The sequence below is a fragment of the Arvicanthis niloticus genome, chromosome 11 (genome assembly GCF_011762505.2).
Source record: "Arvicanthis niloticus isolate mArvNil1 chromosome 11, mArvNil1.pat.X, whole genome shotgun sequence".
NCBI classification, from domain to species: Eukaryota; Metazoa; Chordata; class Mammalia; order Rodentia; family Muridae; genus Arvicanthis; species Arvicanthis niloticus.
This window is the reverse complement of record NC_047668.1, coordinates 66,438,584-66,452,839: the sequence shown is the minus strand read 5'-3', so window position 1 is coordinate 66,452,839 and position 14,256 is coordinate 66,438,584. Positions and strand designations below refer to the sequence as shown.

The 14,256-nt window shown below is 43.4% G+C and overlaps 1 protein-coding gene across 3 annotated transcripts in view; it reads right to left on the bottom strand.

The window, feature by feature from the left end:
- Nucleotides 1–3,098: 3,098 nt before the first annotated feature.
- Tmem178a (transmembrane protein 178A) overlaps nt 3,099–14,256 on the bottom strand; it is a 55,268-nt gene continuing 44,110 nt past the window's right edge. For 2 of the 3 annotated variants that reach the window (XM_034513758.2, XM_076942351.1), the window contains exons 3-4: nt 13,137–13,274; nt 3,099–4,076 (exon numbers count right to left, since the gene is read on the bottom strand). In XM_034513758.2, coding sequence (XP_034369649.1) covers nt 3,835–4,076; nt 13,137–13,274 — 380 coding nt within the window. In that variant the 3' untranslated portion in view covers nt 3,099–3,834. The remainder of the gene's footprint in view (nt 4,077–13,136; nt 13,275–14,256) is intronic. The other variant, XM_076942350.1, reaches the window with a different exon arrangement.

The following is a 14,256-nucleotide window of genomic DNA, read 5'->3' as shown; positions in this document are numbered from 1 at the left end:
CCAGCAGAGCAGTAGGTGTTCGGAAATATTTGTTGAAATGTGTAATTAATTTTATGGGGGATATTATGTTCTGACACTCTTGACTTTTAAGAGCCCCCATGATCCAAAGAAAGAGGCAGGGTTTCTTCAGAGCGGGTGGTCAAGGTTCTAACAATGCAAATGAACCGCAGACAAGGCAGTTCAAAAGCGGGGCAGTGTAGACCCCGTGGCCCTCTCATCGGGGCTTCCGCTAAAGCCTTCTTTGCTAAATGTTATCCCTATGTGGCAGGTAGGTGTGATTTTTTTTTCAGCCTGAAATCTCAGATGCTCTGTAAATCCACTCATCATTCAAAGCCTTACCTTACAGGACTAAAGCAGCAACATTACAAAAAAAAAAAAAAAAAAAAAAAAGATTGGTCAATCAATGTCCCTAGCCACTACAAAGCCCCTACCAGGAAGACCCTGACCAAGGCTTGGTTCTTCCCAGCTTTTGAATCTGGTCTTGGGATATGAGTGCTTTTGTCTTTGTTTGTTTGTTTGTTTTGTTCTATGTGTGGTTTTTCGAGACAGGGTTTCTCTATATAGCCCTGGCTGTCCTGGAACTTGCTCTATAGATCAGGCTGGCCGGGAACTCAGAGATCCATCTGCCTCTGCCTCTCCAGTGCTGGGATTAAAGAGTGTGCCCTGTCATCCAGCAGTTGTTAATGTACACCCATGTATGGAAGTCAGAGGACTACAGTGCTTTGTACAAAAGCGTACAAGTCTCATACTGCTTAGATATGGGAGTTTTTATTCCAAGAGCCCCAGAATCCCTGGACATCCTGATACCGCAGGGAGGGTACAGCTAAGTCACCTCCCTCTTCCCTCTGCTGTCTCTGAGGTGCCCTTGGGCAATTCCAGCATAAGGAGTCCCTCCTGTGACTCTTCCACTCTGGTCCCCACTTCAAATGAACTCAGCTACCTCTACTTACTGCCCATCAAAATCCTCTGAGACAAAGAAATCGTCTTCTCACACATGCAATAAAAAACAGAGAAGCGAATGAGCAAAGAATACCAAGAATTTTTCATCCCACACAGAGTCCTGCTCAGCCATCTCAACCAGTCTCACTCAAGTGCTAGCTAAAGAAACACCCCTAGGAGGGCCCCAAGATGAAGGGTAAATGCCCAATATTGACACCATTCACTCACTGCCCGGACAGTAAACAGAAATGGGGGAATCTTAGCCAGGCTCATTCCCCACATTTCCAGCTCTTAGAGCCGGGAGGCTCTTGCCAGCTCCTGTTTGGATTCTGTGAACTCCCCAGGCTTCCTAGGAACCTGTCCAGTGTGTGACCCTTTCCACCTTCTGCGACAGCGAAGCTTTCTTCCATCCTCACCTCAAACCACCAGGAAGAGTCTTGGAGACTTCAAAAGTAACTCGCTCAGACACTGCTGTTGGTGGCTAGAATATAAATGTTCAAGAGGCCTGACATCTTCTATGGGGATCTTTCAAAAGGACTTCAAAGCAAGCACTCTCCTCCTTTGAGAAATTCCCACATAAGTAATAAATGAAAATAATTACCCCTTTCTGGATGCATTGATCTCATCTAGAGAGACTGGTTGGTTAAACAGGCTGGAGAGACTGTGAATGTGAATGTGGATGTTGCCTGGGGCCTCAGCAGTGTGTGGACTCTAGGGGGGAGCACTTGGGGAGGGGCTCTTGTTATCACTACCTTTTCCCAGCAGCCCCCAGGATGATGTGTGGGCACTGAAACTTGGAAATAAACCTCATTCACTCTTGGATAAATTATTATTTTTCTTTTTCTAAATACTGAATTTGTCAGGTGCTGTTGTTTGAGACGGTCTCAATGTAGCCCAGGCTGGCCTCAAATTCACTTTGAAGTAGTCAAATATGACCCGGACTTCTGATCCTCTGGCCTCTTCTCAAGTTCTGGGATTACAGGCATGTGCCACCATGCCCAATCTATAAAATGAAAGGGATTAAACCCAGGGCTTTGACATGTTAAGCAAAGGCTCTGCCAACTGAGGTACATCTTCAGCCACTAAGACGGGCTTTTAAAGAATGAAGTTTCTTCAGTGAAATTAAAATCTGAAACAGTCTTACTGAGGATGCAGCATTTCCCCCTATTATCACAACCTTATCACACAGTGTCACATGAAATAGGAGCTGGTCTTGAACAAGAAGGAACAGCTTAGTGTCCAGTCCTCCTCTGGAAGATGAGAAAACAGTGGGAAGATTTTAAGTGGGAAAAAAAATGAAGCAAATGTTCTCATTCTTGGTCCTCAGTTCCCCTGAAATTATCTCTGTCTGGTGGAGCTTTCGAGAGAAATGGGTAAAGTAACATCTGGAAAAACTCCAAGCACAGCCCAACTGGGGGCTCAGGGTCAGTGCTTGGTAAGTTAGCTAGCTTAGTCGGTGCCTTCGGAAGTAAGTCACATTCTGACCCAAATGGTGGTTTTTCTCAGTCTTAGATGCATGTCAGGATTTCTGGGTGTTGGTTTGGTTTGGTTTGGTTAATTCAAGCTGATGCTCACCTTTGGACCTTGAGTTTACTGTCCTGCTAGAGAACTTTCCAGGTGTTTCTGTTGTGCCGCTATGTGAAGTTGAAAAATCCATAAGGCCAAGCGAGCCCCATGTGTATCACGGAATGAACACCAGACAGGCAGTAAATGGAGGGGGACTTAGATATGGTAGTGAAATTTAAAACCTAATATTTGAAATGTTTGAGAACAACATCTATCAATAGCAAACATATAATTGCCAAAAAAAAAAAAAAGAAGATAAATAGTCATGGCCAGCTTAATCACATAAAGCAACTGGGCTTAGTGGAATTTGGACATGGTGACTCATGTCTGTAATCCCAGCACTCAGAAAGCCCAGGCAGTAGGATCACTCCAAGTTCAAAGCCAGCCTGGGTTAGACAGTGAGTTGGAGGTCACGGTACCTAGTAAGACCTTGCCTTGAAAAAACAAACCAAACCAACCAACCAAACAAACAAAAATAATAATCGAAAACAAAATATAGTTCACAAAATAGAGTTCTCAACTGATCTGAAAAAGAAAAAAAAAGAAAGACTTGCTGACCCAACTAAAAGACAGAAAAAAAAAAAAGGCACAGCTAAATTAACAAGAGGGCAGTCATTTAATGCAGAAATCCAGTTAACATAAAGAGACGCAAGCCAAACAACAGAGAAGACTTCAAACGATGCTGCATAGTGTTCCGGATCAGCTCTTACACGGCTGTCTGTCATTCTTATGCGTTTGAACTCCAGTACAAAGACAGAGAGTGGACTTCAATTCATTAAAAGTAATAAGGCGGCAGAAGAGAATCCTCTTGTGACAAGGAACATTCACAAATAATGCACAAATATCAGGTGCTGACACAACAAGACGCCATCAGGACGAGTTCTGAAGATGCTGCATTAAAATCCAACAAGCCTGGCACAGTGACAAGAAAATTATACTCGTTTTGTTATGAATCCTCTTGCAAATAGAAACGACTCTCGGGTAATCGTTATATACAAACTTTCTGAAATAAATGGAAACCATACAAATTTTTTCCACCGCTGTTCCTCTTTTCTGATGCCCACAAATGTCCTGCAGCGAGTTCCTCACTCCACACAATCAAAGCATAAACAGTCATTTAAAGCACTTGAACCCACTGCTGTCTTGTCCTTAGAAAGGTTGGGAAGTTCTGCATGATTTTCTATCAGTCATCCGGAAAGGGCTGCAGGCAACAGGTTGGAATGTAAAAGACCTCATTGTGCTTGGAACCCTGATGTGAACTCAGTTCTGCCCCCTAATGGAGCTCAGACCCGCTCCGTTCCGCAGCCGGGCCTTCTTCGGTGCAGACAGTCATACCGTGGAGTCCCTGCCAGACTTTAGATGTGCAATCTTGGTCCGGCTAATAAACGGATAAGCGATGCAGAGACCTCCAGCTGCCACAATAAAACCTAAGCTGCACCAGGCACAAAAGATAGACCAGCTGTAGCCGTGTTCCACATCATGAGGCAGGCTGTAAATTAGCTTCGGGACCCGGTTCAAATCATAGGAGACACTGGCGGCGTACGTGCAGAGCGAGATGGTGCAAAATATCCCTGGACACAGAGAGAACAGAAGGGTCAGTTGGGCTTTGCTGGTAACCAGGCAGACGCCAGACAAGCCTTTATACAACCCAGATCACTCCAAAGCCAGGGACACCTGGAATTTTTTCACTTGAATGGATTCCTTTAAGAAGCTGTGACAGACAGCAATGAAAATTCTGACAACTGGAATCGTTCGGGTTTGTTTTGCCTAGTTTAAGTAACTATGCATGTTTCAATCTAGGTTTGTTTTTATTTTTTTTTTAAAAATAACTTAACAATGGGGTCTTGAGAGATGGCTCAGCAGTTAAGAGCAGTGTCTGCTCTTCCAGAGGTCCTGAGTTTAATTCTCAGCAACCGCGTGGTGGCTCACAACCATCTGTGCTGGGATCTGATGCCTTCTTCTGGTGTGTCTGAAAACAGCTACAGTGTACTTATATACACAAAATAAAAATTAAAAAAATAATTTGATAAAAAATCTGGTTTTTGGTTTTGTGTATGTGTGTGCACATGTGCGTGTGTGCAAGTGTGTATGTGTGTATACATGTATGAGTGTCTATGTGCTGGCACATGTACATGGCACATGCACATGTACATGAGCAGGTATGCACGGAGGACAGAAGATGATCTTGGGTGTCATCTTGAGGTGTTCTCCCCTTTTCTTTTTGAGACAAGGTCTCTCGAAAGCCTGGAGCTCAACCAAGTAGAGCAAGCTGGTTGGGTAGTGAGACTCAGACATCCTTTTCTCTGCTTCCCCAGGGCTGGAGATTAAACTCCAACTCTCAAGAAAACCAGCATGCTACCAATGGAGCTGTCTCCCAGGTCATGTTTTTTGGTTGTTGTTGTTTGTTTTTCTGAGACACTTTTAGCCCAGGCTGGCATGGAACTCACAAGTGGGGAGGATGACCTTGTAGTCACCACTGCTGGAGTGCTGGAATCAAAGCCTGTTTAGGCAGTGCCTAATCAATGCCTGGTTTTAGGCAGTGCTGGAGACTGAACCCAGGGCTGCAGGCACACAAGGCAAGCACCTTACTTTCAGAGGATATTCCAGCCCTTAACAATTCTGTTTTTAGTAGGAAAAAATCTAACGTCTCAAATCTAACATAAACCAGCTGTCATTTCCTTTGTTCTATATCAGACCTACGTTTTCATATAGTTGCAATCATTATACAAATATATCATCTTTTCTTTTTAATGATGATTATTATATTTATCATGTTGCCTATAAAATGAATTATTAGAAGGGGCCATTTGTTGGAGGATAGAACTTCAGCAATTTTTTAAAAAATAAAATAATTAATACTTCCAAATACTATAAACTAAGTCTAGGAATTTGGAATTGATATAAATATCTTAGTAAATGTATTGTTCACTTCAATCATGCAAATTGTAATTAATTTGAGTGACACACACATATGTGTGTGTGTGTGTGTGTACCAAAATTTACCTTATTATATCAATATGTGTATAAACAATTGTCCTTTAAGAACACTAAAATCAGGATTGGACAGACAAAACAAAGGTCATTTGGTAAAGTTCTTACTTCTCAAGCATGAAGATCTTGGTTTGATACCAATATAAAAAGCCAATCCTGTGGCACTTACTTATAATCACAGCCCTAAAAGGATAAAGATAGGCAGATAGATATCCTCCCAGCTTGCTAGACAGTCTAGCTCACTGGGCCAGTAAGGGACACTGTCAAAATACAAAACGCAAAGCTTGTCACCTGAGGTTACCCTCTGACTTCCAGTATGTAGGTGTGTACATGTGTAAGCACACTCATGTGCACACACACATACCACACACACACACACACCACACACACTCCACACACCACATCACACACACACATACACACACCACATAACACACACATACACACACCACATCACACACACATACACACACCACACACACATACCACAACACACACATACACACACCACACATACATACACACACCACACACACACACATACATACACATATAAAACATATAACACACACACCACACACACATATATACACAACAACACACACACACACTACACACACTCCATAACACACACACAAACACATACACACACACCCCAGAACACTAATAAAAGAACTTTTTAGTGCTCAAACAATGATTCACCTTTAGGATAAATTGTCCTCTTAGGGACAATTTATCGGCAGGGGCATAGGATGAGAACAGGGTGTTTGTTGAGTTCATGAAATAAAACAAACGAATGAAAACAGAAACTGGCATTCAATCAAGTGTCAGAATGTCTAAACTCTACAGAGTCCCTCATCATGCCCTGGATTATCCCTGTGGACAAAGGAAGTGGCAACTGATTGCCGGGAAATGGCTTTCATATCCTTGGGGATACATGAGGCACAGATTTTAGAACTGGAAAGACAGGCAAAAAGAAGCCAGAGCCCAACCCCTGTTTTAATCTGCAGCTTTGGAAATCAAAGCCACTAGCGGGAAACAAACAGAGCAGGCAGCAACAGGCAGGATAAAGATCCCTTTCTGAGTTCTGGGCTCCTGCTTCACTCACATCACGCTAGGGCATATTACTTAAATCTTGTTTCAGAGGTGCACTTGGAAAATATAGTCTTTTTTTGGTGCTCTATCTGAGATAATTTGCTATTTTGGGGGGGGGGTCTGGCTTTGTCTCTAATCTCTAAAATAAATGATTGTTGTTTTTCTGAACCAAGTATTATCTATTGACTTCTTTCTGTGGTTTCTTTTCTTTTCTTTTCTTTTCTTTTCTTTTCTTTTCTTTTTTCTCTCTCTCTCTCTCTCTCTCTCTCTCTCTCTCTCTCTCTCTCTCTCTCTCTCCTCCCCCCTCCCTCCCTCCCTCTCTCTCTTTCTTTTTTCCTTAAAAAGCAGATGTACCACTCAAATTGTCCACAAGGGAAACTAGGATGGAAGTCATTCTTTTATCAAGGCATAGAGCATTTAAAAGAATACTTCCCTGCTTTTACCAAGTCCTGTGAAGAGCTTGTGCACAATCACGTCTGTGCACATGATTGCGCTGACAACGAAAGCCATGTTTGTGCACAGCAAGACCCTAGAGGAATGCTAGAACAATAAGCCTGTTGTGGGGGGCAGAGGAGGATGGACTTGATCTCTGGAGAAGCCACAGGTAGGCCATCATGGTAGAACCATGACCCAGGGAAAACAGCTGCATCTCACTCTCCGATGTGTGCACACGGCTGACTGCCTAAAAGCAAGCATCTTAACAAAGCACAGTCTCTGTGACCTCTGCAAGCTTCAGCTCAAACTTAGACTTCCCAAGCATCCTTTGATGTAAAACACACAGGGCTGGGCTGCAAGAAACACACGTTCTAGTCTCAGCTCTGTGTGACCCTGATACTGCCTAGCCTTCCCTTGAGTCTTAGTGTATCTCAGGACTTGGCAACCCAAGTCTCTTATAGTGTCAAACGCTCATAATTCTGCTAATCCAAAATAAGACCCAGAATAAGTTTATTTTCTAAGACATCTTTGTGACTATAGTAGTTAGAAAACTAAGCTCAAAAAAAAAAAAAAAGCAACAGCTTGCATCTGTTGCTTTCTGAATAAATGTTTATTTTTATGAACGGCCCCTTCCTTCCACCAACTCTATGAAACTGTTTTTGGTGTGATGTATTTTATTATTACACCCCATATTCATGCTGAATAGAAAAAGGTGGTAAGGACCCACTTGATCTGAAGACATGACCTCAGTAAAGGTTCCTCTTTGCCTTGTGCCCTGAATGAAGTTTTCTTGGGCCCTTGGTGAATGCAGACCTCAAAGATGCTGTGTGGAGTGTCTCTAACTGGATTTCTTTTTTTTTTCCCTCCAAGATGCCAGGGTCTGAAGCTCCCTAAAGCTAAAATTTGTCCCCCCGCCCCCCCGCCCTGAACCCAGTCCAGTGAGCAAAATATAGACTATTTTTGCTTGCTTTCAGTTTCCACCCTCACTCTTAGATCCAATTTGTATTGTTATGGTTTGTAGTTTAAACATCCATCAGAGGTCAAGTGTCAAAGCTTTGTTTATCTGCATGTGAGTGTTAAATATAATAGTAATAATAACTGTATGTCAGTGGTGGGCCTGAGAAAGGAAGCTAACACATAATTATCCCATGAGCCAAAAAGTCAGGAGAAAAGGGAAGACTGTTGTGGGGGAGGAGAGGGAGAGGGGAATTAACATTAGCTTCTGTTCCAGATCTCGAAATCATATAACAAATGTTATCTATAATAATAAAATGGAGTAGCCAGCTCGAGAAAGGCAGGTGGTTATGTGTCAGCCTCCTTCCTGAAGCTGACCCTTCTGTTATTACATGTAACAGTGAGCATGACTGGGAGACGGAGGCACCTTTGGCAGATGGGGACTGATAGAAGAAAATTAGGTCACACAGGTATACTCTTGAGGGGGCTGTTGGAATTCCATGTGCTCATTCTGTCTATGGGCCCAAAGCAAAGGGGCCAAGAAACCGTGAACTTAAAACTCTGAAACCATGAACCCAAGGGCAAAACAGAACAAAACTGTCATGGTTTGAATATGCTTGGCCCAGGGAGTGGCACTATTAGGAGGTGTAGCTTTGGGGTAGGTGTGTCACTGTGGGGGTGGGCTTTAAGACTTCTAGCTGCCTGGAAGCCAGTCTTCTAACTGCCTTCAGATGAAGATGGAGAACTCTCAGCTCCTCCTATACCTGTCCTGAGCTTGCTCCTGGCGGTCGCTGAGAATATCTTCAAAGAATGAATAATTACTGGTTTCCTGATAACCCCTGCATGTGGCTACTTCCCTTATAAAATATTAAAGAGGTTTTTTTTTGTTTTTGTTTTTTTTTTTGTTTTTCCGATATTCTTAATTAGAGCACACCATGACATCACAGAAGAGCAGGACTGGAGGGGATATTTTTAGTTCGGGACAGCAGATAAACTCATGCCACCTTCCCAGATCATCAGCCTGATTTCCTGCCCTAAAACCTCTGAGGTGCCCGTGGCCAGCTCGGAAGATGTAATTAGGGTAACCGAGGCCCATTCTTTTTTGACCTCCCTCCTTTGATGTGCTTAAAAGGCTGAAGAGCAGAAGCTGCTTCATTCCGCTCAGCCTGCTTGATAAATAACCAACTACAACACCCAAAGGCATAAACATCGATTTTATTTTCCCTGTGCCTTTAACAGAGAGCTTGCCCATCATTCTGGTCTTCTTGCCCTTTCAGCAAAATGGACCTGCTCCTTTTCACATAGATTACTCAAAAAGCCTCGTCTCTGTTGCCTTAGTTTAATGGTGTGGCAGGCCTACTAGATACAGAGAAAACGTATAAAAAATAAGTAAATGAACACGATGAAAAGATACACAATCTGCAATTCCTTAACAAAAAAATCTAATCCTTTTCTGTAATATTGCATCAATTTCCTTGAGAGGCAAAGTGTCCCCTCCCTCAGGTAAGGTTATCACAGTCCTCATTGATCCAGCTTAGTGTGGATATTCATGCATTTTGTTGCAGAAATGTTAATGTATTTGATTTTGCAACAATGCCCCAAACCTTGCCGACATTCTAGATAAAACAGAATACATATGCCACCTTCTCTTTCTAAAATAAAATAGTTAAGTCTTGAATTCCAAAACACATTTAGTCCCCAGGGTTTTAGATAATGTATTAAGGGCCCGTGGTTTAGGATTGGAGTTGATGGATAGCCTAGATCACTAGGATAAGACCTTCTTCAGCAGGCTCCTTTTATTTAGATGCACTGAAGCAAAGGAAGGGTCAGGCCAGGATGAATGCTAACTGCTCCTGATGCTTTGAGGGGGCTGCCTGAACGATGTCTCTTCCTCTTGCTGATAGCATGGGAGTGTCACAAGCTATGTGTGCTCTCCCAGAAGGCTTCAGCCCATGAAGAACAATGGATAAAGTTGGTAGTGAGACGTACACCAAGGGAGGAGAATTGAATACAAGCTTTATTCTATTTTTTTTTTTTTTTGAGATTTCTGCTGTATTAAAAAATAGTTATTGGCCAGGGAGAGGTTTTAGCAGATAAAGGCCCTTGTGAGGCTTGAGTTTAATCCTAGAAAGCCACATAATGGAAGGCAAAAACTGAGTCCCACAACTTGTCCTCTGACCAAAACACACACATACACACACACACACACACACATACTGTAATAAAAGATAGATTAAAATTCTATAACAAACAAAAATTATATTAAAACTGATAATATTGAACAAATTAACCCTTTAATGGTAACGACTGCAGCCACGTTACTATGCTCATCTAATAGAATGTTTCATTTATTTATAGTTTTTTGCATGTGTCTATGGAAATGTACATGAGTGTATGAATGTGCACATGTATGTGGAGGACGTCTCAGGACGACCCTGGTGTCATCCTTAGGAACTCTGCTAACCATTTCTTTTTGAGACCAGGGCTCTTATGGCCTGCCTGGAGCTCACCAAATAGAAATGGCTGGCTGGCCAGCAAGCCCTACAAAGCCTCTACCTCTCCACCAGTGAGATTACAAGCACACAGTACTACTATATCCAGAATTTTATTTTTATGTGAATTCTGAGGATTAAACTGAGGCCCTTATACTTTGGATCAGCAATCACTTTACTGAGTGAGTGATCTCCCCAATCCAAAAGCTTCATTTAATGTGGACAGAGTATTCACACTGCAGTGGAAATGTCACACTCTAGCAATGGGCAGGAACTTCAAGCTGGAAAAAGGAGGTCTCACTGACTCAGTCTTTCACGTGGTTGCCTGTGTAATCGCAGAGCTTGTGATATCACGGGTCTAATGTGAAGCCCCTGGGAGGATGCCTACCCCAGGTCCCTCTCCAGGAACCCTCGAAAGGCTGCGGAGTGGGCTCTTGGCATATGGTGCTGCAGCTCATATCTCAGATACACAGATGGTCCAGAAGCGGTTGTTTTACCTGCAGGTCCTCAAGGCTGGCCCATGTGCCACATGGCAGAAGGAGGAAGACTGTGCTCTACACTTTCCGATTTAACATCTCAACTGTCACATCACTGGGGCTCTTCATTGAAGGGCTGGGTAATCAGTCCAGGCAGAGAATGAAGACGCCAGCATATTAGAAGGGGCTAAGTTTAGCATCAAAAGTCTGTGGGAGGGCTGCTGTCTTGGAGCTGGTGAAGACAGCCTGCTTAATTAAAATCAATGCTTTTAACCCTTCAGAGCGCTCGCTGCCTGCCATCGCCCGAGAAGGTGCTCCAGCTAACTACATCCTCCTAATGTAGAATCCTGCAGAATCTACAGGACTGACCATTATCTCAGGGTTCTGGAAGGAGTGTAAAGGCATTGTTTGTAGTAACAAAACCAAAAGGAGCCTCCCTGCATCCCACTTCAAGTGACCGACCGACCGATGAGCATAGCACCCTGAAAACTGTCAGCCCTTCTGTGTGACTGACAAACACTGGACTTGCACCTTCCTTTCTGCAAAATCATATCTGTGGCCTGTGCAGGAGAACTGGTAGATCTGGCTGCGTGTGGCCTTGTGATTTATTTCAACACTAATAACTGTTTTACACTATGAACATGTTTGAGTGCTCATGCATCACCTATAGTAAAAGGTGGCCTTAAAAAAAAAAAAAACCCTCCTGTGGCTTCTGGTGTGGGGCCTCTACGGCATTTGGGGGAAGCAGCCAGGCACAATAGTGTGCACATGGAGACCTCAGCACTCGGGACGCAGGGGCAGGAAGTTTACACTCTGAAGCTGCAGGTTCGAAGCCAGCCTGGGTTATGTAGAAGTTCCAGGCTATCCAGAGCTACTTAGCAAGATCTTATTAAAAAAAAAAAAAAAAAAAAAAAAAAAAAAAAAAAAAAAAAAAACAAAAAAAACAAAAAAAACAAAAAAAAAACAAAAAAAAAAAAAAAAAAAAAAAAAAAAAAAAGCAAAACAAAAGCTAAACATCTTTGATGTACACTGGGCTAGAACCCAGAAACTTGCAGTACAACTAACAGAGGGGAGAACAAAGGAAGGCATTTTTACTGACTATGAAGCTCTAGGACTCCTTGGGCTGGAATGGAATGGCCATCTGAGGTAGTGTCGGCTCTTCTCCGGGGACTGCTACTACTTTGGGAAACTTAACTTGGCATTCTTTCATTATTCACACCTTAACTTCTTGTGAAGGCTGAAAAGCAAACCATGTCTTCTCTGCAGCCTCCTTCCGTTAGCCATTGACCCAGCTCCCAACTCCTTTATAAACAAAAATACCCCTTACTTGTTACCAACCAACCAATCAACCAGCCAACCAACCAACCAACCAACAAAACCTAGCCACCTTTCCACACCCCTCATGTTTTAAGTAAAGTCATCCTTCCATTAAACTTCCTAGCAGTTCCCACCACTTTCACTTCAAATCCATGCTCCCCTCTCTCCTCTTCATTGAGAGAGCTCTAAGGATTTGGTCCTGACCATGGCTCCCACGTTGTGGGGTTCCTTTCCGTCTCCTACCTATCCTTCTTAGAATATGCTCACCTGACTCCTGCTCAGGATTTGGGGCTGGTGGCATCTCCAGCCCACAGGTCTCTCCCAACTTCTGCTGCTTCTCATGATTTAACTCAGAAATTGCTGCTTCAGCCTCTCCCAACCCGACTGTACCCTGCTTTTTCTTCACAGTTTTTATTGCTAACACAAATCATTTCTTATGTCTCTCCACAATAAAAATGGGGCAGAGATGCTGCCTGCTCTCTTCTCTATGTCTCTAAGACCAAGAGCAGCCCCCGACACAGGAAATTCCCCAACAGTAATGCCAAGGACACCATGCCCAGTACATGAACTATGAGGGGACTTTTAGCTACTGACCTTTCTCTCCAAGTCATAGAATTAAGCAATAAGGCAGAAAATGCCAGCATTGACTCCAATTGAGAATGAATACAGGACACTTTCCTCTGACCTACTAATGCTACTGTGGGGAAATTGGCCAATGCACTTTGTACACTGTTCCCCTTAAATTCTTTATTTTCTACCAAAGATAACTGAGCTCCTGCTTGCTTGCTTCTCACCACTGAAACCAAAATTAATTGTGATATGACCAAGCTGAATACTGTGCCGCAGAGAGGAAGCCGATGGTGCAGTGTACCTGTCATGAGGAATAGGAGTCCAGCCACATGCTGGGTCAGGCTTTCCTCCCAGAAGAAGCTGACAGTGGCCACAATGCAGCCACACAACAGGACAGCCACCGCCATGCCCAGGAAGCCAGCTGTTATTCTTCTTAGATCTAATCTCAAAACAGAAACAGATTGTCAAGATCAGAGGTAGGCTCAGGAAAGCGATTGAAAATTACAAGACAAAGAATTCCATTTGCATGGTGTGAAGAGGCTACCCAGGCAGACATTGGGGCCTTCAGGATGAAGGATTTAGGGACTTCTGATCCCATGTATCTGTGGGTACATTGGCTGTGGGTATCTGAGATGAGTAACCTTTGCCAATGTTACTTCTCTATGTTCAAGGAGAAGTTAGTTACACCTACAGAACAGATGAGGGAACAACCCCAGGGTAAACATGAGTAACAAACACCACACATAGTAAATTAGGTGAGGAAGATCCGAGAAACACATCCTCAGCCTTCAAAGGGCAGCCCAGATGGAGGTCAGCATACCACAGTGACTGTTATTAACCTGGCATCTCCTCTTTGAAGGACAGAGCCTGGAAGGCAAGCTTGTACGGGTTTTGTCTGAGCGTCGCGGATGCCAGTTAGCGTTGCTTTCTTCATTTCTAGCTATTCCTGTCTATTTTCAAGAAGTATTTAAGAAACATGTGAGAAAATGCAGCCGCCACAGGGAAGGAAGCAGCCTGAAGTGCATGAACGAGACAGCCAGCTGCTCATAAACACTCTCTTGTCCCTCAAGTACAAGTCTCACAGCGGAGTGCCTATTTACCCAGGCAAAAGACGAGGGACTATGCCCATGGGACAAGTCTCCACTGACGGCATCTGTCTCAGCTGTTTCCAAGCGGTGAGACACAACCCCTTCATGGGTCAAACGACCCTTTCACAGTGGTCGCATATCAGATATTCTGCATATCATATGGTTACACTATGATTCATAGCACTAGCAACATTACAATTGTGAGGCAGCAATAAGAATAATTTGATGGCTGGGGGTCACCACATGAGGAACTGTATTAAAGGGTCATAGCATTGAGATGGTTGAGAACCACTGATCTATACAAGGTATCTCTCCCGTACAGCACTTTGGCAA